This window comes from Cygnus atratus, chromosome Z, assembly GCF_013377495.2.
Source record: "Cygnus atratus isolate AKBS03 ecotype Queensland, Australia chromosome Z, CAtr_DNAZoo_HiC_assembly, whole genome shotgun sequence".
NCBI classification, from domain to species: Eukaryota; Metazoa; Chordata; class Aves; order Anseriformes; family Anatidae; genus Cygnus; species Cygnus atratus.
The window spans coordinates 39691258-39718924 of NC_066396.1; the positions used below are offsets into that span (position 1 = coordinate 39691258).

Consider the following 27667-nt stretch of genomic DNA (forward strand, 5'->3'; position numbering starts at 1 on the left):
TTTAAAATTGTTCTTTGAAAAAGTTTGTCATTACAATATGTTACTGCATGTACTACAAAAATTCCTACATTTTTCAAAATATAAATCATCAATCAGAATTCTAAATTCTTAAAAGTAAGCAAGTGTCTTTGTTGTCTAAAAAGAGTATCATTCGCACTCTTAGACACCTGCCAGATTCCTCCCTGTAGCAAAGGGTGAAAATTCTGTTTCCTTTTTTTCTGGGAGTAATTGTTTTTAACAAATAGTTTATTTAATAGTGGGAGAACAATCCTTTAAAATTAATGTTATGGTTTAAAATGGAAATAGATGTTAATTTCAGTCATATGCATTAGAACACAGGCTTCAGAACTTTGGACACACGTCACACTTTCTCACGCAGCTGAAGATTTGAAGATTGAATGTTGGCTTAGATCTCCATAAAGTAAGGCATAAGATTAGTATTCCTTTGTTATTTAAAGGAATGTTATGTTCTGTTTCTCCAACAGAACTGACAGAAGAGAAAACTTTTGCAAAACCTCAAGGCAAGCCAAACACCTATGTATGAATAGATTATGGGGGCTTGTTTTCAAGGAAGACACCACCCTGTGCCATAAACTGACAGGGACACATTAATGGTTTTCCAAATATTCTATTGCAGTCAAATCAAGTTAGAGAAAATATTTTTGTCTTGGTAGTTGTCAAAGATGGAAAATATTTTAGATGAAAATATTTTTTAATAGAAAAATGGAATAATAGATTATAGCAAGACTTAAAGCTGAGTTTTGGATATCATTGATCTAAAGTTTAAGATACGCTTTTCAGAAATTTCTCTTCACCATAAAAGACATTATTGTTTCTGTGCTGTAACACACAGAAGGACAACAGGTTTCATCAATTGCTATAATGATTTCTGTGTTACTGGTAAGATCATGATGGGGTTTGGTACTCTATTGTAGCTTTGTAGCTCTGAATCAACATTACTGTTTCCACATAAACAAAAAAGTCTCACTTTGAATGCTGATACCAAGAGGTGTTGAATGTCCCAGTTTCTGCTGGATGGAGGCTGAATGCACCTAGTTCAAGAAATCCAGCAGCTCACAGATGGTATTTTGAACATCTAAATGAAGCCACTGGTTGGAGCAAATAACTGAAAGGGCCTGTAATATAATATTTTGTAAGAAATAAAGAATTGCATATATTTAGCCTGTTCCAGGAATAAAGTGCTTCTCTGTAAGTACAAAGGACTAGAGATAATGTGGGTCCAGACACAGCAGAACTGCTTGCAAATGTAGTATTGCTTGTATTTGTCTTTCTTTTTTTTTTTTTTTCTGTGTGTTGAATACTTTGGGAGAGTTCATGTTTGAACCTGATGCAGGATGTATCCTTCTGTCATAGTAGTATGACAGAAGTAATTACATGCTAAACCTCCTGAATAGTAATAACAACTATTTCACATTTTTTTCTCCCTCTTTGCTTCAGTTCTACAATGCTCATAATGAGGAAATTTTGGTCATTTTTGTTCCAAAACATTTGTGAAAGAAACAGGTGGCAACTCTGTTACCTACATGTCCCTTTACCTGGTACAATAAAGACTTGATAATCTCCCCCACTGTTTTTCCAGGAATGCAGTCAAAAGTCAATAGCAGAAGGCCATTATTAATTCTTCCCAGAGGGGCTGTGGGAAGTGCAGTGCACGGGAAATAATATATACTTTTTATTTTCATGTATTTCTTTTTTTCTATTAAAAAATAAAAAAATAAAAAAATAAAAACTTTCACCATTAAAAAATAGTTTGCAGGATTAACCGTTTTGATTATTTCATTTGCACAGCCACTAATTAATACCAGAGTACTAAGATATTTCAGTTAAACAGAACAGGCAGTTTACATGAGACAGGCTTCCTGAAATTTCTGAGGGGAATATCTTGACTTTCATGGGAAATAACATGTAGCGTCAAGAAGTGTAGCTTTTAAAATAAGTGATAAATTTGACAAGCATGTGATCACCACCACCTATAGCAATTGCAGATTTATTGGGAGGAGTGTCCATGGCACTGTTATTTAGAAGATATTGCTTTGGCAGGCAGGCCTTCATAAACATTTAAATATTTCTGTAAAAAGCACTGAAAATATAAGATTCATTCCTGGTTTGTATTTTTGTATTTTTGTTCCCAGCCCCTTGTGGTCAGAATGAAACAAGAGAAGATGGTAAAATAATCCAGCTGCCTCCCTGCAAAACAGGAGCATGGATTGTTCCTGCCATCATGGCCTGTTACCTCTTGGTTGCAAACATCCTTTTGGTGAACCTTCTGATTGCTGTTTTCAAGTGAGTGACACATTGCAAAGAATGGAGTTGGGGGTGGTGGGCGTTATTCATGGTCTAAGAAGGCAGCTAATCTGAAGACTTTGGCTGAAAGCCATTTTTAGAGTATGTGCAGGTGAGAAGATATAAAGTAGTAGCTTGTCTCCAGTGAGGGAAATGCCAGTTTTTTTACATTATCTCATTTCCAAGGACAGACATCCAATGCGACTGAGAGTAGAAAATCCAAAAATTTGAAGTTCAGTTATGACATCATTTACTCCTAATATAGAAGACAAGAATAAAAATACTTGCCTGTCTTACTGGGTTTGTTGAAAAACTAAGTGGTTGCACAGAGCAAGAATAAAGAGTAGTAACATTTTAAATGACTGATTTCTACTGTGCATCACTGAAGAACAAACTTACTAGCTGTTTTCTTTTGTTCTTCCTTTTTATGTATGACAAGGAAAAGTTTGCCACTATTAGTGAAATGTGTGTAATTAGGGTGCTGTCATATCATTTTTGGCAAAGTACTCAAAAACATTTTAATCTGATGTTATTTTCTCTTCTTGCCTCCTAGCAATACATTTTTTGAAGTCAAATCCATATCCAACCAAGTATGGAAGTTTCAAAGGTATCAACTAATCATGACATTTCATGAAAGGCCAGTTCTCCCACCACCTCTGATCATTTTCAGCCACATGACTATGATATTCCAACACCTCTGCTGTAGATGGCGGAAACACGAAAGTGACCCAGATGAGAGAGACTATGGACTAAGTAAGCCTTAAACAATTTACAGAGTGGGACTTTCCAATTCTCTTTGTAATATCTGTTTTTGACATGAATGAAGGCTAAGCCCAGCACTTTGATAACCTTTTCAACAGAGAACTATTAACTGCAAGCTCCCACCTGATCACTTAGTTTTACTTCCATTCCTTAACACTCAGTTCTCCTCAGAGCATTAATGAGGCAATGTTGTTCCTGGATATTTTGGGTTGTTTCTCCCTTCAAAACAAAGAGTTTTGTTTTGCTGTTGCTAGAAGACTGTTGTTACTGGAATTTTTACAGTTCTTTGCACTTCCAGATCTTTAGTTTTATTGCAGAAAACACAGAGATAGCATTCCTATTTTTTGAGCAAATAGCACGTGTCCCCTCAACACACTTTATGCCTAGATAAGATGAGAGATGGTAAGGAGTAATTATTTTGTAGACACATGTTCTCTTCTTGACATTGATTCAAAGTGGAGGAGTGGTTTCTCCAGACACTTTAATAAGAACTCCCATAAGCATGATGGAAAACCTGACAGATTATTTTGATAACACTTTCTTCACTCTTCCTTATCTAGTTCTTCAAAGTAGAAAAACTCCACCTCCCCCAGTGTATATGACAGAAGTAGGGAGCTAGCGGATGTGCATCTCTTCCCAACTCAAACCCATGCCACAGCCCACTTCTCCGCAAGAAAGGAGCTGGAGTCCTGTGATGGCATGAGAGATGCAAGTGCTCTCCTCCCAGTCACATCACACTGTGTCTGACATAGCCTTTGCTGCTGCCTGCAGATTTCATCTCTTGCCATGTCAAGCAGACCCTCTGTACTCTACTACTTCTTTCTTACTAGTCTCCAAATATGATTAAATTTATATTAGGTTACAGGTGAGTTTTGGCTCCCACTGTCTCTCCAGGTCCTGACCAACAGCTGTGTTTAGGTCTCATGTAATCAAAATACATTCATGTTTGTACAGCATTTGCCTGCTTAAGTGTTGCTATCTCCAGAATCACTTATAATTGAAGCCACTAATTTGGAAATTAGATACATCTCTTTGCTTTCGTACCAAAATGCCAGGTAAAATTGAAGCCTAATTTTGAAAGTTCAGTCTGTGAATTCTGCTATAAGAAAGGTGTACCTAATTTCACATGTTAATGCTTTGCCAAATTCACATTTTTTCCATTGTTTCTACAGAACTTTTCATAACTGAGGATGAATTGAAAAAAGTCCATGATTTTGAAGAGCAGTGTATAGAAGAATATTTTAGAGAGAAGGATGACAGATTTAATTCCTCCAATGATGAAAGAATCCGTGTCACTTCAGAAAGGTGCACTTTGCTCTCTCATATGTTGATCTAGAAATATGTTTTTGTTGCCTTTCTCACCCTTCCTTTCTTTTTCTTGAAAAGGGAAACATTTGAGGTAATTTTAAGTAAATCTTAATGAAAAAGTAGAGTGATACAAGGTGATGAATTTCTCTTCTCTTTTTTTTTTCTTCTTCACTAAAGCAAATGTTCCTCAAAATTTTGAAAACTTTGGATCATCTAACCAGTTACAATTGTATGCAAATGAAATAGTGAGGAAAATACAATTCCTCTTTGCATTTCACTTTCTGAAGCAGAACTTAGAGGCACAAGTGGTCAGAACACAGTGGGAGAGTAAATGAGAGTTCCTCAATAAAAACTAGAGCTTTAGCACTGACCTGATAACCATTTAGATAAAGAAAGAGCTTTACTTTGGGATGGTCGTGCTAGGTAGACTAGTTTCATTGAGAGCAACAGGGATCTTGCCATTAATTCCAAAGGAACCAGACATTTCACTTAGAATGATAACAAGCGCAGAGGACTAAGATAATATATGAGTTTAGTGCACGTTTCTAGTCTTCAAATTTAACAGTCCTAAACTTAATGAATCTGTTAATCTCCAATACATGCTTTCATCATATAGCAGCTGAGCAACAGAGCTAAATTTTGAGTACAGAGCTTGTTGTTCGATGCACAGCACTGTTGCCAATAAATATTCTAGGGTGATATCCTGTCAAATACTCATGAAACTTAAGAACCACTGAATATTCTGTACACTGAATACTATGCTTTAACATCAATGCATGTAAAAGAAATCAGGAGAGTCATCGCTGTAATTGAGTACATGGGCATAACACTCTTCTATTTATATGTAAACTTCCAGCACAGCTCCTGATGCAGTTATGCATAAAATATGTTTCCTGTAGGCAAGAAAATGTGCTTTTAATTTGTTTTTGAACTAAATCTATCCCAGAGCAGGATTAGCAAATATAATATCCTTTAATCATCTGTGTTCCTGAAAATAGTACTCTCAAGACACGTATTTTAGAAAAGGGTGTTAGAGGGGAAGCGTGGTAAAGCATGGAATAGCTTCTTCACAAGGTAATCCTCAAATAAAACTCTATTCTGTCTGGAAGGGAAAAATCAGAAATGAAACCACAGAGGCCTATATAATTCTGCATGCAAGGAGAGGGTGAGTAGAAATCAATTGTTTGCTGTCTCTCCCAAAACAAGAAATAGGAGAGCAGCAGATAAATCTAACAGGAGACTGTTCAAAATAAATAAAAACAAATGTTCTTTTCATGCAGTAAATACTAGAATAGAGTGAATTCTTGAAAGATTATGAGGTCTAAAAGAAGCTGATGATGTTAGGTAAAAGTCGACGCTAGTTAAAACAGAGACTAGATAAGCTTATGGAAGAGAAATCCTGTTAGGACTACTAAATACATAGAAATCATTTTACTCCTAAGCTGAAGGTGATTGAAGACTGGAGACTGAAGAATTACTTACGTTTCAAAGAAAGACAGCAGGCTAAATTGAACTGTGGTCCAAGGTTTCCTGTGTTCTGATACTCCAGAGATCAGAAAACTAACCTGGAAATGGTAGTTGTAAGTTCAAATCTCTGTTTGCTCATAGCTTTATTTTTGGTGGCCAAGGAAAGAAGTCTGTATAAATAAATGCTGGGACCTCCCCTACTGTAGGCAAATACTCTATGAACTGAAAAAATGAATTTGTAATAGTCTACTGAATTTATAATAGTCTTTGCTCTCTGTTTTGCTCCTGTTTTATAGGAAAGGAGTCCTTCTCTTTATTTTAAGTTAATGACTTAAAGCACTTCATTCCAGAGGAGGGTTTGTGATTATGAATCCTAAATGAAGACAAACACCTGAGCCTCACAGAGAAATAATTATTTAAACGTACATTTTCCTTAGTCAATAGTGTATAACCAGCAAGTCCCAGCTCTGTATGGAAGGCCATTTGTGAGGATAGGATAGGATTTGTGAGGATAGGTTACAGAGTCTACTTCCAAACCTAAACACAAGAAAGTTGGATATTCCACTACTATGACCTCCAGCAGTGAAGTCCCATCTCATAACAGCTCTCCTCTAAACCCACTACAATACTCTACCCAGACAAGGCAAGTTTGAAAGCATTAGATTAAATATGCTCAGATCTGGGCTGTATAAGTATCCTAAATCTTGCTCACTTTAAGAACTACATTCCCAGGTCTGTCATTTTGTCTGCAATTATGGTCAGACTTGTATCCCTTGAAGTGCTCAGGACCTAAAATACCAAACTTCTTTTTCCCAACTTGTGGAACATTTAAATATTTAAAACCCAGCTTTGTACTTCATAGGTTCTATATATAAATGTCTTTGTACAATTAGCAAGATGTAAAGCAAAGAAAACAGAGAAGATGCAATACTACAGTTTCTCTTCCAATGTCCAGTCATTAACCTGTAGTACTAGATCAAGCACAGTATGTACATTATAGCCATGAGATCATCACCCTAGCCATCTGGCCAATTAACTCAACTTCACATGGTGTAATATCAACCCAGAATATCCTGAGAATGTGTGTGGAGTTTCCCTTTGCACTGAAGACCTTCCTTTTCCAGAAAGCTGAGGATGCTGTTTAGCTGGAGGAGAAAGAAGAACTGGGATGAGGCCTGTGTGATGCATATCCACCTGGACTGCTCAGAGCCTTCCCTCTCCTCCAGGCATCTGTGATGCGCTTAGCTCACAAGAATGTTTTCACCTCTTAAACATCCCCTTAAACATCTTCTACTTGCAGTTGGATCTACCAGAATGCCCCAGGGACTACTGTGGTGGTTTTACCATGCTAGGCAGCTGAACACCACAACCAGTCTCTCACTCCCCCTCCTTAGATGAGGAGGGGAAGAAGTAAAGGAAAGAACAACTCATGGGCTGAGATAAGGATAATTCAATTAAAGGTAAAAAAATAATTATTAAGGAAAGATTATTATTAATCAAACAATTTAACTAAAGGGAAAAAAGGGAAAGGGGAAAGGGAGGGGGAAGGGAAAAAAAAAAAGTAAGGCTATGTGGAAGTGCAGAGGAAAGAAATTACTCTCTACTTCCCACAAATGAGCGATGCTTGACCATGTCCTTGAAGCAGGGCCTCAACGCACGTAGCCGGTGTTCGGGAGGACAGACATTTTCGCAACGAGAGCCCACCCCTCCCCTCTTCTTCCTTTTTCCACCTTTTATTGCTGAGTGTGACATCATATGGTGTAGAATATCCCTTTGGTTGGTTTAGGTCAGCTGCCCTGGTGCTGTTTCTTTCTTGCTTTTTTGCCCACCCCCTAGAAGGGTTAGAGAGAGTCCTGATGCTGTGCCAGCACTGCTCAGCAGCAGGCACAACACTGGTGTGATACCACTGCTGTTCTAGCTACAAGTGCAGAACACAGCGCTGTATAGGCTGCTGCAGGGAAAGTTAACATCCCAGCCAGACCCAGTACAACTACTTGAAGGAAAAGCAGCTGCAAAAGCAGGGTGCAAACCCCAGTAATCCTGGAAGAAGGAATAGAAGTCTAGCACTGGAAGGACAATAGGAGATGGGAACAAAGTCTTGCCTTGAAGTTCAGCCTATATTGGTCCCAGAGGCAGGAAGGAGTTCAGGAAAGCAAAAGAACAAGAGATGTTGTTTCTTGATGTGTTGAACTGTACGTAAACCAGCAATTTCAGCCATGGTCTCAGTGGCTGTTCTGGATCAGGATCACAGTGCCTTGCCTGACTCCCCTAAAAGAAGAAGCAGTTTATACTCTCACATTGGAATAGTTCACCCTGACATCTTGTGTGGCCTCAGTGGGTTCAGTCTTACCATTCTCACTGCAAAAAACATCACAGAGGTATCCACAGTTGTTGTTACCACACAGAATGCCTCCTTTACCTGATCGTTTCGACATTCAGAAATCAAAAACATGAAACTCTTGATGTCTGTCCTTTTCTGTTTGCTAGGATCTAGCACAGGCACATGGAAGTAGGTCTGAGTTAATGATACAGATCAGAGGAAGTGATTACGGTGAGAAATACAAAGCAGTACAAAGCTGTAAGGTGTTTTCTTTAAGTGCATTTATCACAAAGGCAAATCTTAGTGAATCTTCTGGAGACCAGGGAGGAAAGTAGAGTTGGACTCTACTTTCAAGACTCTTGGCCATATGGCCAAGTCTTGACCCAATAAAAACCTCTTGTTGATTCCAAAGGGAGGAGTGTGACATCCTAATAGTATTTAAAAATCAGATAAACTGGTTGGAGTAGACATTATTATGTCATCTCTGAAGTTCATAACTATAGTACCTTAACACCTTACAGTTCTTCAGTGCAATTGCATTAACAGTGTCTGAGAATGAAGACATAGCTGTTATCCTGGTTTCAGAGAGAGCAAAATGAAGTGCACAGAAAAGGGTCAATACTGACCTTACCAGATCAGGCCATATGTGCAAAGTGGGGCTAGGAAAGGTCTGTTAATCTCACTGCATCTCTCTATAGTCAGAAAGAGTTTGGTGGTCTTAGGATCCAGACAGGAAGGCAGCCAGGACAACACAATATCCTTAACCTGCAAAAATCACAACACTTGGAAAAACTGGCTGTCCACTTACACCAGAGATACCTTACCAAAAAATATCAGGTACAGTACCAATAGCCTGTTACAAGCTTGGGAACTGCTTCCAGAAAAGTAAAAGCATTCTACAGTCACCTATAACAAGCAATGTGGATCCCCTCTTTAAGGGACTTTCAGCATCTACAGTCTTTGCAACGGCTGAAAATGATTTTGCAGACATAAAGGATGCCTAAAAAATGGACAGAGCTCCACAAAGGGACTTGTGAACCCAATTCTAAAATTCATTTAATGGTTTGATTCAGTTAAGAGGTCTACTTCTGAAAAGAGTACCTCACTCCCATTAAATCATTGCTTAAATTAAATTATAGATGAACAGCTGTGCAGAGGTTAAAAATGACTATAACCAAAGAGAATGCCAGCAAAATCCTTCGTCTTTCAAACCATAATTTAAAAGGTTGGTCACAGATAATGTAACACCTTTGTCAGATTCCCAGCTCTGAGCTTGTATTTTTCCCCAGTTACTGAATATTCTCTTCAGCTGGTCTGTGTTTTTCTATTAAAATTTTTTAAGCTTCAGCAAAACACACTCAATGCACATTTTAGATTTAGCCTTCTCTTTTTCTGTTCTCATGCCCATCTGCTAAGATGGCTTGGCACCCCCTCATACATGAGATAAATCTTGCTGTAAGGAAAGACACAGGTGCAATAGAGGCATCATACATGGATATTGTGAGATTTGCCTAAAGGTTTATACTATCTCCAGCAAATATATATATTTGCTATGTATTTGGATATATATTATATATATATATCCAGCAATACTATCTATAGCAAAAAAAAAATAATTAAAAGAGAACATATGCAAGGCAAGGCACATGTGAGACAAGGAGGTGATCTGAAACAGCCAGTATGGCTTCACCAAGGGCAAATATTGCCTGTCCAATCTGGTGGCCTTCTATGATGGAGTGACTGCATCACTTGGCAAGGGAAGACCAACCAATATCATCTACTTGGACTTCTGCAAGGCCTTTGACACGGTCCCACATGACATCCTAATCACTAAATTGGAGAGATATGGACTGGATGGGTGGCCCATGCAGTGGATAAGGAGTTGGCTTGAAGGTCATCCGCAAAGAGTAGTGGTCAGTGGTTCTATGTTCAGGTGGAGGCCAGTGATGAGTGGTGTCCCTCAGGGGTCTGTCTTGGGACTGGTGCTGTTAATATATTTATCAACGATATAGACAATGGGATTGAGCGCACCCTCAGCAAGTTTGCAGATGACACCAAGCTGAGTGGTGCAGTCAGTACAACAGAAGGAAGGGAAGCCATCCAAAGGGACCTGGACAGGCTGGAAAAGTGGGCCCATGTGAACCTAATGAAGCTCAACAAGTCCAAGTGCAAGGTGCTGCACCTGGGTCGGAGCAATCCCAGACATGACCATAGACTGGGAGAAGAACTCATTGAGAGCAGCCCTGCAGAGAAGGACTTGGGGATTCTGGTGGACAAAAGGCTTGGCATGACCCAGCAGTGCATGCTTGCAGCCCAGTAGGCCAACTGCATCCTGGGCTGCATCAACAGAAGGGTGGCCAGCAGGTGGAGGGAGGTGATTGCGCCCCCAGCAGGCTGAGGGAGGTGATTGTGCCCCTCTGCTCTGTCCCCGTGAGGCCCCACCTGGAGTGCTAGTCCAAGTCTGGGGCCCCCAGCACAAGGATGTGGGGCTGTTATAGCGGGTCCAGAGGAGGGCCATGAAGTTGATCAGAGGGCTGGAGCATCTCTCCTGTGAAGGCTGAGAGAGCTGGGGCTGTTCAGCCTGGTGAAGAGAAGGCTCTGGGAAGCTCTGCAGCTTTTCAGTACTTAGAGGGTGCTTATAGGAAAAGATGGAGAGCAACTTTTTGCTCAGGCAGAAAATAAGAGAACAAGGGGGAATCATTTTAAACTAAGAGGGGAGATTTAGATTGGATGTTAGGAGGAAATTCTTCTCTCAGAGGGTGTTGAGGCACTGGAACACGTTGCCCAGAGAAGTGGATGCCCCTCCGTAGAGGAGTTCAAGACCAGGTTGGATGGAGCATTGAGCAACCTGATCTAGTGGGAGGTGTTGTCAAGGCTGTTGGAACTAGGTGATCTTTAAGGTCCCTTGCAACCCAAGCTGTTTTATGATATGATTCTATGAAAAACTTATTTTTTACATTGAAATAGTCTTTTAATTCGAAACTATTCCTGAAGGAAACACAGCTCTGGCTGTCTTTTCACTGAGTGTAATATCATCTAACACAGGACAATATAAATTTTCATTTATTGAAACATTTTAAGGACCAGATTATGACTGTATTTCTCCAGAGCATATCTCCTTATGTCCTCAGTGTTTAGTTGATGGGATTTTATCACATTTCTGGTGGGAATACTCACAGAGCATGGTGCTATTGTGTGTGCTGAATGATTACGGAATTGAGCATAAAATATTGAGAATATCCAAAATTAAAAGTATAAATATTTGTTGGAAAGGTCCAGGAGTGGACGTGTCATATGTAAAACAAAAGATGACTAAAGTCAGCTAATAGCTTTGAAACTGGAGGAGACTAACACTCAAGATTTCTTCCTTCCTTCCTTCCTTCCTTCCTTCCTTCCTTCCTTCCTTCCTTCTTCCTTCCTGGGATTCATCCAGTGTAAACACATGTATGTACCTCTCAGTTATGTACCTCACAGTACATCTGTGGTTACCCTTTATTTCTGAACCCAGGCTGCACTCTCCTTACCTTGTTACATTTCTAAATAAATTTCCCACCCCTATCAATGTGATCAAATTTGGGGCTTCATCCATGGCAACCACCAGTCCAAGTAACCCAGAATCCTCTCTTTGTCTTGGCCAGCAATACCACTGGCCTTACGTCTTGTGTCGGGCTCTGTTAATATCCAGGCAAAACACTTTCCTTTAGGTCAAATAGACCACAGGGTTACTCAGGATTTTCAGCATGTGTAACTGTACTCGAACTGTCAAGCTATATCCGTCATCATCATCAAGAAGCTATTATGGAGTCTGAGTGACCAGGTACTCAGTTATTAGCTGATAAATTTTTCAAAAGTATAATTTCTTTGATAAAATAGCAGTTTAAATAACTAATAACATGAGGGAAAATTCAACTGCTTCTTATACAAACTGCTCTCTTACTATGAAATTATATCCTGTGCTTGTAATAACATTAGTCTGTTTTGTTAGAGGAGGTTGACAGAAGAAATAGTCTAGTGGCTAAATAATAATAAGCTGAGTAGAAGGAGATTGCTTGAAACTACAGGTTTATTTCTTTGCAGGGGTCTTAGCTTATTTGATCTTTCATCTGCTGAAGTCTGATGACAGTAATACAGTTGCTGATTCATGGAACACTTCAAATCTATAGATTGGAGTTTTTTACTTGTACTTTCAAAATTCATGGTCTTCAACACAATAAGCCCGTATTTCTTGGGAATACAAGCCGTGCTGCAGGGTTTGGTGCCACTCTCTTCCTTCTCCTCTCTTGTATGGATGGATGGTTGCTGCTCAACACCACATGGTAGTCAGACTTCACTCCCTAAACTTCTGTTTCACTCCCTAAACTTCTGTGACGTACCAGATATTAATGCTGCCCAATATTCATTTATTGCCTAAAATCTGATTTCCTTTTGGACAAGCAGGAGTGTTTGTGGTGTTTCCAGTTTCAAATCACTTGTCCTGTTGGAAATTTATCTACCAGTAGTAGAGTATAATATTTATCCCATCAGAAATCCCAGCTATGGTTGATGGAGTGCATATTAACTTTTGAGTATGATTTGCAGTAACAAACAGAGAATGAGAGACTTGAGAAAAGTGTGGAAAACCTTTTGTTTGGTATTTGTCACTTCACTGTTCATTTTCCAGTGGCAATAGGGACAGGGAAACCCAGAAGTGCAACCCTAAAATAAGGCATATGTAAGTAAACAAACTACATAAATATGCAGCTTTTAATATCTCTTTGGCAGATAATGGAATTCCCTGGTCTACTCCAGGGACTACTACCAGAGAAATGTAATTATAAGGAATTTCATATGTGCTAAAGGCAATCTTATTTTATGAAATTGGAAGACTCCATACAAAAGCAGTAGAGAAGTTTTTAGAAGTTCTTAGAGAAGTTTTAGAAGTTTTTAGGCCAGCAAACAGAAATGATTAAAAGCCACTGGCATAAATTAGTACACAGTTCACTTTACAGATGAATACATTTTAAAATGAGCTAAATCAATCCTGTATATAGAACAGTTATACTGAAGTTTAAATTAAGCTCACACATTCAATTATTAGCTATTAGTACTTAAATATTATGATAGGGAGCTAATAAGTATCTTCATGGCCCATCATTTCAATCCCTAAACTACTACCACAGACTACAAAAGGTACAAACACAGGAACAGAACAGTCTTGATGTGTGTACCCTGTTGCACACTACATTTTTTTAGATCAATGCTCACTCCTTGCAGTTTTCTTATATACATATTACCTACATTCTGTACTATGCTGATAATCTTTTTCTATGTATCTGAGTTAAATATGAATCAGAGAACAAGGAAACTGTTTTGTTAGGCCAAACAGCAGTAGCTGGTACAAATATGGGGGGAACACCAGAAGAATAATGTGGGATATTTCCCTCCTTCTATAGTACATTACCCACTTCCATGACTTCATTTAATTCAGGAGTTAACTACAATAGTTCTGCCTGTAGTACAACTGAGAGCAATATTGTGGCATGTGCGGAAAGTTTTATTCATTTGTAACCACTTAATTAGAAGTTTTGGCAGCAGAGAGGTAGCAAATCATAATAACATTTCTGTAATAGCCCCTGTCCCTGGGATAGAGCATACCTAAAATCCCCTCTATGTTATAATCAATCAGGAGCAGACACTGACTGGTTAACTTACTGGAGCAATTTCCTGAGTAAGCAGTAACCTTTGGTTGCTGAACCTCTTTTAGCAATGTTTGATGCACACGAGGTGCACATTGATTCCGAATGTTAAGACCTATTTATTTCCATTTGTTTCAATGACCTATTGGCTGAACATCACTGCTTTGTGGAAATTAACCCATTTTATTTTCCCTTCTTTAAGGGTAGAGAACATGGCCATGCGACTGGAAGAAGTAAATGAGAGAGAGCACTGCATGAAGGCTTCTCTGCAGACTGTTGACATCAGGCTTGCTCAGCTGGAAGATATGATAGGACGAATGGTGACAGCCTTAGAAAAATTGACTGGCATAGAGAGAGGTGAGACAACCAAGATACGATCCAGGACCTCATCTGACTGTACAGATGCAGCCTACATTGTGAGGCAGAGTAGCTTCAATAGTCAGGAAGGAAATACTTACAAGCTTCAAGAGAGCATAGATCCTGCAGGAGAGGAGTCCATGTCCCCAACATCTCCTACAATCACACCCCGCATGCGAAGCCACTCTTTCTATGCAACAAATATGAAGGACAAGTGTGGGTTGGAAAAGTTTGAAAGCATTTTTAAGGAAAGGTCTCCAAGCCTGCACCGGGCTAGCAGTTCCCACTCGATAGCAAAAGAAGGAAAGGTTCCCTTAGCCCCTACCAGCACTTTGTCAATTGCCCCAGACTCCAGAAGGCCTTCGTCTTGTATAGACATCTATGTTTCTGCAATGGATGAGATGCATTCTGACACAGAGCCTCTTGACAGCTCCATAAATATTCTTGGTACTGTAGATGCAGCCCTACAGGCTCACATAGCCTCTTCCATTTTAGCTAACAGTGCGTATATTAGCAGTACACCTAGTGAAAAGATTTCTGGCAGGAGTCTTGATTATGAGGAAACATCTGGAATAGAAACAAGAGCATTTTCTTCAGACTATTCACAAATCACAGATTGCCAAATCCCCTGGGATTCAGACCCTCCCTTGTACCACACTTTAGAGCGATCCAAAAGCAGTCGTTATCTGGCTACAACTCCGTTCATTCTGGAGGAAACACCAATTGTGAAATCTCACAGTTTTATGTTCTCACCATCTCGAAGCTACTTCAGCAGCCTTGGCGTCCCAGTCAAAACAGCAGAGTACACAAGTATTACAGACTGCATAGACACGAGGTGTGTGAGCGCTCCCCAGACCATCGCAGAGAGGGCCAGTTTTCCTGGAAGCCTTGGGGGCAAGGTGGAAGACTTGGGATGCTGCCACCCAGAGAGAGAAGCAGAACTAAGCCACCCAAGCTCTGATCATGAAGATATTGAGTCCAAAGACAAGAAGGGAATCCCCTTATCTCCTCAAGATGGCAATGCCACAAGAACTCTGACCAACAGCATCCCGCTTCCAAAAATAGAGAGGGCCAACAGCTACTCTGCAGAGGAGTCCAACATGCTGTATGCACAGCACACACGGAAGAGCTATTCAATCAGTGATAAACTTGACAGACAGCGAAATGCAACGAGCCTGCGGAACCCCTTCCAGAGGAGCAAGTCCTCGAGGCCAGAGAGCAAAGGAGACAACCTGTCCATGAGGAGACTATCGAGAACAGGAGCCTTCCGTAGCTTTGAAAGCAAGCACAGCTAGGCCTAGACAAAGCTTGCAGGCAGGATCATCTGCTCTCCAGTCCATTTTCCTTAGAAGAATTAACACACCTCATATCATTCCATGTCAACTCCAGTTGGCATCAGCCACTGGTCAAGGGAGCATATTTGTCAGTCTCAGCAGCTCCTGCAGAGCTACTGCATCTTGACCCAGTTGACATTTGCACTTAAGGAAAAAGGGAGGGATGAAATATTTATGAACACCTCAGTAAACAACGAGAAAAAAAAAAAGCCCCCTTTATGAAGTCTCAAGTAATAACTGAGTTCAGAAATCTGCCTTTTACTAGAAGGCATCCTAAGATCTATTATTCACAAGTTTTTAGGACACAGGAATTAACTGGCAAAAAGAAATGTACAAATTAGATGTTCTAAACTTCAATCACGACTTCCTTTTCATCTGTTTCATCATTGTGATGACTGATGAAAAGCATTTGTTATTTCTGTAGGAACTGGCAGCAAATAAACCTAAAGTCTCCCAAATACCTTACTTCCCTACTCTTGTGTAAATGAAGAAAGATGAACAAGATAACAACCATAAAGTTCACTTGTCTCTTTTTGTATCAACTTCTAGTGTCACAAAAAAAATAATAATAAAAATTAAAATTAAAAAAAAAAAGCAGAAAGGGAACAGAAACACCTTTTGTACTGCAACTTAAATGGAGGAAGAACTTACGTTAAAATATCAGGTGATTTCCTGTATAAAATAGGCATTCTAGATTCTAGGACAGCTGAGCAAGCTTAGGATGAATGTAATTAAGCGGAATAACATATATTTATTTTTTTACCACATCTGTCATCAATATGTTGTCTCATTAAATCAAAGGATGTGATGGAACAGTAAGAATGGGGTGATCAGAGCAGAGCACAGCAATACTGTCAGGTTCTCAATGCTCTGTTTAATTAATTGTACAGACTGGAGAGGTTTACCCATGAGGTTGCCACCAGGCTCTTCTTGCTGTTCCATTTGAGCTGCCAATTTTTCTCACCTAAAACTATACACTTTTTTTTCTTTTTTTTTTCTTTTTTTTAATGATGATGTTGCTGTATTTGAACATTTCAAACTATATAAGATTTATCAAGATTTACCTGGTCTAAATCCAGATTAACCAAATTAGGCTGAGGTTGCTTAAGTGAAAGCATTCTTAGCAGAATACTGTAAAACACTAAAAGGTATGTAGTATATGTTTTTAAGGTAAGTTAAAGAACCAGAATGAAACTGGAATTGTCTGTTAACAACAAATTACGTCAGTTGCAAGTATGCTTCCACTGTTCACTGTTCAGCAACATATTACACAACACGCATTTTAGTGGGAGAAAGCATATTTGATCTGTAATACAGTTGTGGGTTTTGTTTAAAGACAATAGACTCCACTAACCTCACTCACATACTTTCTAAGGGCCCACAGTATCAACAGGAATTTCAAACTTATTAAGGAAAGATATCACTGTGGTCAGAGGAGAAAGGGTGTGCAGAAGACAGGAAGATGTTAGCAAAGCATAAAAATCAACTGGACCAAATTTCACATCCTCTATGAAGGGACTTTGAAGCTTGAAAAGAGTGAAGCTAGTGCTATTAAAAATTAAAACATCTCTACAATGACCAACATCTGTGTAGAATCAGGTCCTTTTTGTTATTAAATAAGAGCACATGCAAGTGGGGTACATGCTTCCCATTTATTTAAATGGGAATTATCTTCCAAACCTCTAAGGCAGCTTTGAAAATGTAGGCTGACATTTTCTCACTAGGATCTCGCACTGGGAGACTCTAAGGATCGTGTGAGAGTAAAGTCTGTAAGGCAACAAATGCAGACATAAAAATAATCATCTGGCTCAAGACAAGAGGCAAAGAAGGTGAATACCTTTAGGTACTGAGTCACTACGTTGGAAAGTTCATTACATAGAGAACTGCAACACGGACACGCTAAGCACAATGTGTTTCGTGCTTCCTGCACCAATGTGTTCCTTTCTTTATCCTATTTGACCAAGCTTTCAGTGAGCTAAACTCCACCAAGACACCATGTTTATGCAATTGCCTTGCAGTCCATGTGCAGCATTATGGTCACATGGCAACACCAAGAAAGGTCAGAAACCTTTCTGTGCATTATGAAGCATGCTTGTAATAGGCTGATTGTTGAACAATAGCAAAAAGCCCAGGGACAAAGGAACTTGTGTTTAACAATCTGCTTCAAATGTGCCAACTTTTGTTAGCAGCCTTTTACTAAGGCTTCTCCAAATCTATCTGTCCTTGATGAGTATAGGGGGATCTTCTCGCTCTGTTTTCTTTGTTACTTTTACGAATGTCTTCTAAAACTATTCGTGGACTCTTCCACCTCCACCATATTTCTGGCCTACTCTAGAGGAACTTCAAATTCATTAGAAATTCGTCAGCAGTGATTAGTTCGAGGCACAGGGCTCTCCTCTGGGGTAGATTTTATCGCTTAGTTTGTCAGGGTAAAGGAATTTGCCAAACCCAGAAGCTGTATAAACATTTAAGATACAGCACTTTATTGATCTGGAACACACATTCCAGGTAAAAGGAAACAGGACACTTTATTTACCTCTTAAAATTTGCCATTATATATAAAATGTAAATTCAGATGTTAAAAGTGTGATTGCAAGATGTCAGAACACTTCTTTTCCTGAATGTTTCCCATTTATTCTATAATGTGGTTTCTATAGAATATATTATGATGGATGTTATGTTATTTCATCTTCATCTCTTTTTTACGTATTGCATCAAACTGCTCCTTTCTGAATTTGGTGGTAAGACACCCATTTCTTGCAATGGGACCAGATTGCCCCCTCCCAATGTACTATGACCATTTAGTGAGAGTAAAAGTCTTATCATCCATCATCATGTACCTATAGCTTGTGCCATATGACATATTCTGTATCAAGGGATAGCGCTTATGAATTATATATCTACACATATATACATATCTCCCATGTATAAACCAGTATAGTTGTGACATGTGATAATATTAGTGAACGTTACAGGACAATTTTAATATCACATTATAAGGTCTTGTTTGTAAATCTGTAACATTCAATAAAATAGCACATGTTGCATCAAGCATTAAGTTCCACTATCCAGTTATTAGCATACATATGGAATATGCATTTCTGGTCACAGTGTGTGAGTTAGGTATATTTCACACATTTCTCTGTATAGCTCCACTTAAATGTCTGTATGAGCTGATGTGTAAACCTCTAATGAGCCACTGTGGGTTGTGACAGGTGAGCTGTGGTAGTGTGAAAGATGAACTGGCATGTTATGCAAAAGATTATAAGATGAATGAACTTTAATAATATTTTGAAACTCAACTGAACTTAGTTGTTTGTTTACATATGCTGGCCAACTGAGGAAGCAGTGTACAGTATTTTATAAATATTTTCCTATAGTAATCTGTTCTGTTGTTACCAGTTTAAGTGATGCTATTCTACAGTTGGGGTATACACTTGTCCTAGGTATTGGATTATAGCACATTATTCTTTCACAATAACCGTGTGGTATGACTGAGATAGTTTCTCTTCCTTACAGTCCAGTCTTTTTTTGTGTCAACGAAAATGCATGCATTGTTCCATGAGTTTCTTTGGACTGCTATGAAACTTAACATTTTGCTATTGCCTGCCTGTAAAGACGAATCCAGTTAGGAATGAATTCAAGCTTTTGGATGTTTACATTATTTCCATTATGTTTGATCTTTATCAAAGTGAGTGACTTTTTTATTATTTTTAAATGACAATTGTATTTTATGAAATTGAAATATTCAACACAAAATGCGAACCTACAGCAGTCCTCAGACATTTGGCTCTCTCTTTTTTGGAAGAGATAAGGTGCTACATTATTGTTCTTAGCACAAGTGCCAGTTAATAAATGGCAGTGTGGGGATAATTTAAAAATATAATGAACACCCAAAATATCCATTCATGCACATAAGGAAAGCCCTCTGGGTTCCAAATATAGACCGCTTTTTTTCATTTTCCATTTATAGATTTTTGGTAAAAAAAAAAAAAAAATGATTTGTACCTTTTGTGGAATGGATAGCCTTTTGTCAGGGGATAAATATCTTAGTTAGGTATATTTTTTGTAAGAGAAGAAAATGATTTGTTTCCTAGAAACTGTCAGCATGTGGAAAATGCAACTACACATATAACTACTAAAAAAATGTGCTGATAGCAGCACAAAGCCTTAGTCCAATGACTGCAGTCGGAACGAACAAGTATCTCTGTCCTGAGAACAGAATTTATCAAAGGTATTAGTTTAGAGTGAGCCAGTGAAACAAAATTATCTATAAACTCATGGTGCAAATTTTTAAAACAAGTATAAATGTCTTGTTATGTTGCTCAGGTTATACAGTTAAGAGGATTTGATAATCACCAGAAGGGAAAATGTGAGCTTGTCATTCCTGGATTTCCCTAGGAATGCTTAGGTAGTTGTGAGTCTCCCCCCTGCTTCAAAATAATAGTATATTTGCATTTTTGCACAAATATTCACAATTGTTTCAAAAAAGACAACATTTTCAGTTCTGTTAAATGATGTCATGTATAGATCACCTTCTTCAAAAGAAATAGGAAAGCTTTATAGCATTAATTTTCCCTCATCCACTTCAAACAACAGCATAGTCCAAACTGGGCAGAAGTAAAGCATTGAGGTGTCTGCTTATATAAGGAAACACTGCATTACTCTGGATGGTATTCACTGGCCTTGCCACACTTTTGCATAGAAACACTAGTGCTGAATGTGGAGGGACCAACTGTCTGCACCCCAGTAAGAGTTATGCAGCTTTATAGCTAATCACAGGGTGAACACTATGGGTAATATAATTTTCTCTTCTGCAATATTGACTACAGTTATGGTCTTATCACTGCTGATGCAAATCTGATGGAAAAAAAAAAAAAAAGATTTCTAAGGAGTTACTCTGACATTTGTCAGAGAATGGATTTATTCTGCTATCTCTATATTACTTTGAGTCATGGCACAGCTTATCCTAAGTCATCATCAAGTGGGCAGTCTCATGACTGAGCCATTGAGCCAAAGCAGTTGTGAAAGTCTCTAACCTATTATTTTTTGCTATATGCTTTCAGATCTATCATAGAGCCACAGAGTACTAATTTCAAAAAAAAGGGATTAAGAAAAATGTTTGATTATGAAATTGCTGCTGTTTCTGCTGCAGGGAAGTGATAAGTCTTGTTTATTGTAGTATTTTGTAGGGAGGGGGAAGGGGACAGAAGTGGGAATTGGCTGTGAAATACAATTTTATGCCTTCACAAGAGTAAATTGTATTAAAGTTATATTCTTCTTCCACCACTGCAGTTGTTGTACATGAGGAGAGTCTATATGCTGCTACTGCTGTCTGGAACAGTGTTTGCAATATACTATACTAATAGCTATTTAATCGTTTATTATTTGGGTTATCATTTGTAAGTGTATAACAATCATTTATAAAGGGAGAAAAAAATGATTAAAATGTCATTTTAAACAAATTCCTACTAATATGAAGCTTTTCAAGTATGATTTGTCTAAATGTATATCACTAGGGAAAATGGTATTTTCCAAAGGTCTACTGGATTCACAATGCACTTTTAGACTGTGTTTAGATATGTAATAAAAAGCAGAAGTTGGCAATTACTACAGTAGAACTTTCTGAAATTCTGTAACAATTGTTTTGCAATAAAAGAAAAGATGTAGTTCAAAACATCTGTACTTACTGGTACATTTATTCATGGTCATTTACTTCAAAGCAATAAAAGAGCAGTGTGATGGAAACTGCTTTTCTTAAAGACCTCCCAATGCTCTAGTTCTAACTTTACAGCTTTAAAAAGAAAAAAAATGGTTTGCTGCCTTGCACACTGACACTTTGAATGTTCTAAGTTACTTCTACCTCTGAGATGGGGTGTCATTCAGGTATCCCTTCTCCTGGTCATTATCAGACCCAAGTTTGAACCCAGACAGACAGACATCTTGATGTGTTTGTTGAAAAGAAGTGATAGTTTCTTTTATTTACAGCTCCCACTTCAGCAAGTTGTTAGATATAAGTATTGATTGCAGGTCCACTCTAAGTTGTTTCCACATAGTCTTGAAGAAACACACTCATTTGTATGGCACACTACCCAGATGGGTGGCATCATTGGCTCTGTAGCTAAAGAAGGTTCATTGAAAACAACAGAAACCAGGGAAGCCACAAGTACCCATGACCTCCTCTGAACTTGTATCTCAGCTTCTTCAAGAAAGAAGTCATTACCTCTGTCTTCATGCTGCTCTACAACCAGCCCTGGTATTTCCTCACAAATATGCTGGAAAAAAGAGGCACTCACACAAAGTAAGTCAAGGTCAGGATCTGCTCCTTCTGCAAGTGACTCTTCACTGAGATAATATGTGTTTTAACTAAATGCAAAAGAGACACAGGAAACAAATATCCCATTGAACACAAATGTATCAGATACTCAGGATAGTTCTGCACAAATCAGTCACACTTCAGGAGGGGAATGGTTCAGAAAGGTGTTCTTTATTTCAGATTTCTCAGAAGGAAATGATAAATTCCTTAATGAGATTTTATCTAATCCTTTCTCCTAGAGTGCCATTCAGTAAAGACTGTAGGAGCTTTGAAGCCTTACACACACATATATGCACACAGATCTGTGCAAGACAGTTTCTTTCCAGGTAACACTATGTACCTGGTCCTTCCTGAGATTTTTCACAGGAAAAACCTTCATCTGAATTCAGACAGTTAGTATATGCCTGTAGAAAGTGATGACTTGATTTTTAAGCCCACAAGCTGCACTCTTATAGCTTATAGGGCAGTGGTCTGGTATCTTTTACTCTAGTTAACACATAATGGCAAAGAACTCCATTTGAAGTTGACCGTGACATTCAACCCTGATTTGTTATCCTCACAATTGAATACAGCAAGAACTTAGAGTATAGGAATGCTTGTACATCTTCACAGTCTTTGCATATCAACCTCAAATTTGACCCTGTTTATATTTCTGGAACAACAATGAAAAAAATTATAAAATTCCAAAATTTTGTGATTATGAAATTTTCAAATAATTGCAGCATGAGTAGTTGCAGAATTTTATGAAACAATAATGACAAGTAGTATCTAAGGGAAGGTTACCGTAGTATGGTCGTGCAAAATAACAATAGCAGCCCATGAACAGACGTCCAACTGCAAATACAGGCAACTGCTGCAGAGAGCTAAGGGTGGGTTAAGAGCTATGAAAAAAACGGCCTTTGCTAGCGTGCATTTCAAAACAAGAAGTTTGACAGCTATTCAGACAGCTAGAGAGACTGATACTTTAGACAGAGATAGAGATACCTTAGATAAAGAGCCTACCACCTTCAAAAACTTATTTTTTTTGCCACACCTTTCCTTATAACATAAACAGATAGCCAAATGTTAAACAGTCTCATGCACATCATTGAAGCAGCTGTGAAAGACACAGAATTATCCTCACAAAATATTCTGGTGATTTTGGTTCTCAGTGTGTAAAGCTAGAATTTTTTTTAACAACCTTGGGAAAAAAAAAAAAAAAAAAAAACATGCTGAGGTTCTGAAACATTAGCTGAAAATGTTAACAGATAATCTACTTTTCCTTTACTTGAAAGATTACAAAAATTCAACTGCCAAGCACTATCTGTTAATGAAAATTTTGAAATTTAATATACAACTTTTACCAAAATTCAAATCTTCTGGAAATATCAGTAAAAATAATAAATATGGTTGATTGAATTTAAAAAAAAAAAAAAAAAAAAAAAACAGTCCTTAAAAATAGGAGTCACACTCAAACTTGAGTTCTAAACCACAGCTGCTGAACTACAGTAACTGTATTATAATCTAGGGGCGGGAGAAGGGAAACAGTCTACTTAACAGAAAATATGAACAATGAACTCTAAAATTCACATCAGTCATGCTATGTAGCTAGAACCTGCTTCTTCCCATAGAGGATGTTTCAGGAACTACACATTATCTCTGAAAATAGTAATAGGGTTAGTTCGTGAGTAACCCATTTCTACAATGCTATCTATTTTATTAATACTGTAGTATGTTCATCAGAGAATCATAACTTAGGCATATAACTTAGAGCTACAATGATTAATTTGTGCTTATTACTGAATGAACAGTCCCCTTCTCAGTGGGGCTGTTGAGTGGCTTTGATAAATATCTGAAAAGACATTCTGTCTGTTTGCTCCAGTCTTATCTAAGGGATGGTGAATAGCTGCCCTGTTGCAGGAGCAGGCCAAAGATTAAGAAAATGTGACCTGTTTCCCAGTTCCCATGAAGTTCATTTTCTTCCTGAAGCGTTTTGGCTTTCTAACCAGAACAGACTGCCTTCATCTCCACTCCAGTCAGAAAGGAGTGGCAGCAGACATCTTGGAAAGGGCATCACAATGTAATTCCCTTTCTCTTTCCCTTTCCTTTATTTCACTATGTAGAGCCATAGCTAGGGTCTTCATTACCACTGCAGTCCTTTAAACATTTATCCCTAACTTTTCCAGAGTGTACACTACGATAGAAAATATTGTACAGCATGTATTATTTGTTTAAACTGTCCTAATAATGTTTTCATGTTGAAGAAATGGCTAAGACCTTTGCCTGGCCTCTATTAAAAAAAAAAAAAAATCCCTTTCTTTCTCTGCTGGTGGAGTTAACACCATAATCAAAATGTTATATTTTATCACGTTTTAAGAGAAACGCTGATTCAACACAAATGAGGCAAAGCACTTGCAGCGGAGGCTGAGGTGCAGATGGAAATGAGCAGCCCAGTTGTTGTGAGGAAGGTCAGTGTTATGCAGTGCCATGCAAGAACCAGGTCCCACACCCCGATGGCTACAGGACTCGGAGGTGACCACTACACCTCATAACGAGGTGTTAAGGGCAAGCAGGTCCAGCTGACTCGCCAGTTTACCCTCCTGTACTGAGTAGAGCCTAGGATCCAAGTTGCATTTACAGTAACATGTCATGTGAAGTACTGCTGTCTGCAAATCTGGATAGCTTCCTGATGCGAAAGGGGTAAATTGGCTTGCTCCACCTGTGTCTAAAGTTATTTACACTGAAAGCTAGCAGCCTTCAAGAGCAGGATGGAGGAAAGCGTGTGTCCTGCATGGTAAAGCACAGGCACTCACAGCATTTCAAACCTTTCTCCGCTGGCTTTTTCCCCCCTCCCCAGACGCGAAGGTCCCTGCTCGCCGCACCGTCCCGACAGCGGCTCTGGGATACGGTGACATTTCTGTCCAAGTGGCCGCTGGATGTCACTGTTTCTTATCCGAGAGGCACCCACGCTGACAGCATTTCTGTGACTCGAAATAAGGGAATTGAGGGCCTTAGGGACAAAGGAAAGAGCGAGCTTCACAGCTTGCCCCAGGACAGCCGCTTGAAGCATCCCTTATTGAAGGCCCAGGTGGTGCAGGAGCCACGGGGGACCAGCAGTGGCCAGGCAGGCCCTGGCTGTAACCAAAACTGACCGAGCCACCCTGAACTTTGGTTGGCATGTACTATCAATTAGGACTGTGAACACGGGTAGGTTGAAGTGGGAAGCCCTCTGAAACAAATCCTTGGGGCTCTGTTGTAGATAGACCTGGCACTATGCTAACAAGTGGTTTTTGGAGGAAGAAGCAGAGTGCCTGATCTATTTGTGTTACCCATGCTCATCACAATTTCTCTAAGTCCAACATGAAAAGAATTGCATAAATAGCATAACTCCTTAAGTTGATATCATCTGCAGTTTGAAACTCAATCATATATGGGGATGGTAATATTATTTCTTATAAATGGAAATGTCAGGCAACTTTAGTCATGTTTTAATTGTTCAGAATGTTGCTAAACATTGTAATCGTTATGATTGAAGTTTTCCGGTATGATTCCTGGTTGGAGGTAAAGGTAACCAGGGAAACAAATGAAAAACAAACAAACAAACAAACAAAAAACTTATTCTTACTAAACACAAGCAAATGAAAAAATAAACAATCAAAAAAAAAATCTGAATTTTGCATGTATACCTTAAAATCAATGAGTAGCAATGTGGATTTTTTTTATTACTATTATTTTTCATACAGATATTTTATCGTACAGATATTTTGTACCCATGCAGAACTGATGACGACTTACTTATACCTACAGCACTGGGATATTGGATGCCTTTTTGGAACCAGCCACCAAAAGCAGAAACAGGAGGATTCTCACTACAATTCTTTATTAAATTATTTCCCGTAACAGAATTCTGCACAGCAGACACTGGAAAGTGTGATGTAAAAAAAAAAAATCACATAATAGTACACCACTTTAGACACAAAACCTTCCATGACAAAAACCTGCTCTGGCTTTACAGGCGCAGAAAGTCTGGAGAGAGGAAGGTTGTCTGTGTGAAGAGCTTTTTCCATTAAGGGGCTTTTGCACATCTATCAAGATGAGGAGCATCAGAAAGTCAACTGTATCGTACTGATCACACACCAGGCAACTGGCTGCTATCTTAGACTGTGGCACACTGTCTTTGGGAGTTGTTAATCAGAAAACAACGTTCCTGAAGAACTCCAAGGTGATGTGATAATTATTGTGTCCTTCTCATTTTCTGAATTTTTGGGTTGGTTTGTTTGTGTGCCATAGGGCTGAGCACACAGGACAGATAGAAATCAATGGGAACTCTCTGAACATGCAGAGGACTGTATAACAACAAATCTCCTGAAAAATCAGGTCCCTAATTAGAACCTAAGTCCCCCTGACAGAGCCCATTCTGTTCCCTTAGACAAGTAGGAGAAAATGTGTTCATGCTATGTTCACCCTTCACTACCAAGAACACTTCTTTTTGCAATATTCATACAGGAAAATTGGGTACAATCTCTCTTCTAAGTCCTCTCAACAGACAAATCCTATTCTCCCACCTCCCCAGAGAGCAGTTAATGACTTTTCCATCTGTGAGTATTCCTGGGCAAACCACCCTCAGCCAGGAGACTGTTTGAAGCTGCTCATTGAGCCATAGGGCTCCAAAGCCCAGAGCAAAGCTAGGTTAAGGCATTACCCCAGTGCAGTTTGAAGAGTGTCAGGCAGAGAAAGGATCATAAAATGTGGGAAATCTTTCAAAGTTCAGAGTACTTTTTATATGCTGTATAATAGAAGGGGACACTGTTGACATAACCAGCTGTTTCCCTTGCTCCCTGTTTTATTAGGCATGTTCTGAGGTGACCTATTTTAAGCCTCCTGGGCTTGGAGAGCAAAAGAAAAAGGCAGAGAGAGGGGGAAACCTGTTTAATGATTCCAAAAGAGGTTTCATACATCAGCTAAGCCCCCGGCTGTTTGGCAAAATCATGCATAGAAAGTACAGGTTATGTATCTCCCAAGGGACTATGGGAAAATGTGGGCCGTTAGAAACTGTAAGCACCTACTGCATTAGGCAGGAGCTGAGCAGATCTATCGATCTAGCTTCAAATGGCCATACCATTATGCCGTTTTGGTGATCTGGTAATAAGCCACCATATCCTTGTTTCACATCTGCCAACAGAAACATCACACAGGGGAAAGCACTGGAAATTGTGAAAAATGACATTAAAGATATTAATCCCCTACTGTGGCAATGTCACAAGTTCAGCCAGTCAATTAATCTGGAACTTAGGATGGATCTTCTGCTACCTTTTTTCTACTCCTTCCTGTAGTGCAAAAGCTGATACAGAGGAAATCCAATGACTGCCGCCTTCACACAAGTGTCTCAAAGTGTCTCAGCAATCACAAGACTCCCAGGTTTGTTTCTCTCAGGGCTCTGAACAGCATAGGACCACCTACACCACAACTGCTATTGCATTAAAAATAAAAAAATAATAATAATAACAATAATAATAATAATAACAATAATAATAATATAAAGTAAGACTATCCATGATTTAAAATATATATATATATCTTGGCAATCTCTGCCTGGTCTGTTCTTCTGAAACCTCTGAAGCCAGTTCTAAGCCCTACCCACTCCATCTCAAAAAATAAAAAATAAACAGTACTAAATGAACATTCAGAAATATTAAGCAACCTCTGTTATATTGCTGTGAACCAGCTCATGTTCCCACTGTGGTAAGTAGAGCAGCCATAGCTCAATGGAAATGGGAGCAGAGTGAGCATGTCCAAGCCAGGAGTAACTATGTGTATATGAATAATAAATAAACCTTGCTGAAAG

General features: G+C 38.8%; 1 protein-coding gene across 1 annotated transcript in view; it reads left to right on the forward strand.

The window, feature by feature from the left end:
* TRPM3 (transient receptor potential cation channel subfamily M member 3) overlaps nucleotides 1-15488 on the forward strand; it is a 149888-nt gene extending 134400 nt beyond the window's left edge. Inside the window, 4 exon segments of the mRNA XM_035558507.1 lie at nucleotides 2154-2304; nucleotides 2858-3057; nucleotides 4239-4371; nucleotides 14039-15488. Coding sequence (XP_035414400.1) covers nucleotides 2154-2304; nucleotides 2858-3057; nucleotides 4239-4371; nucleotides 14039-15488 — 1934 coding nt within the window.
* The last annotated feature ends 12179 nt before the right edge of the window (nucleotides 15489-27667 follow it).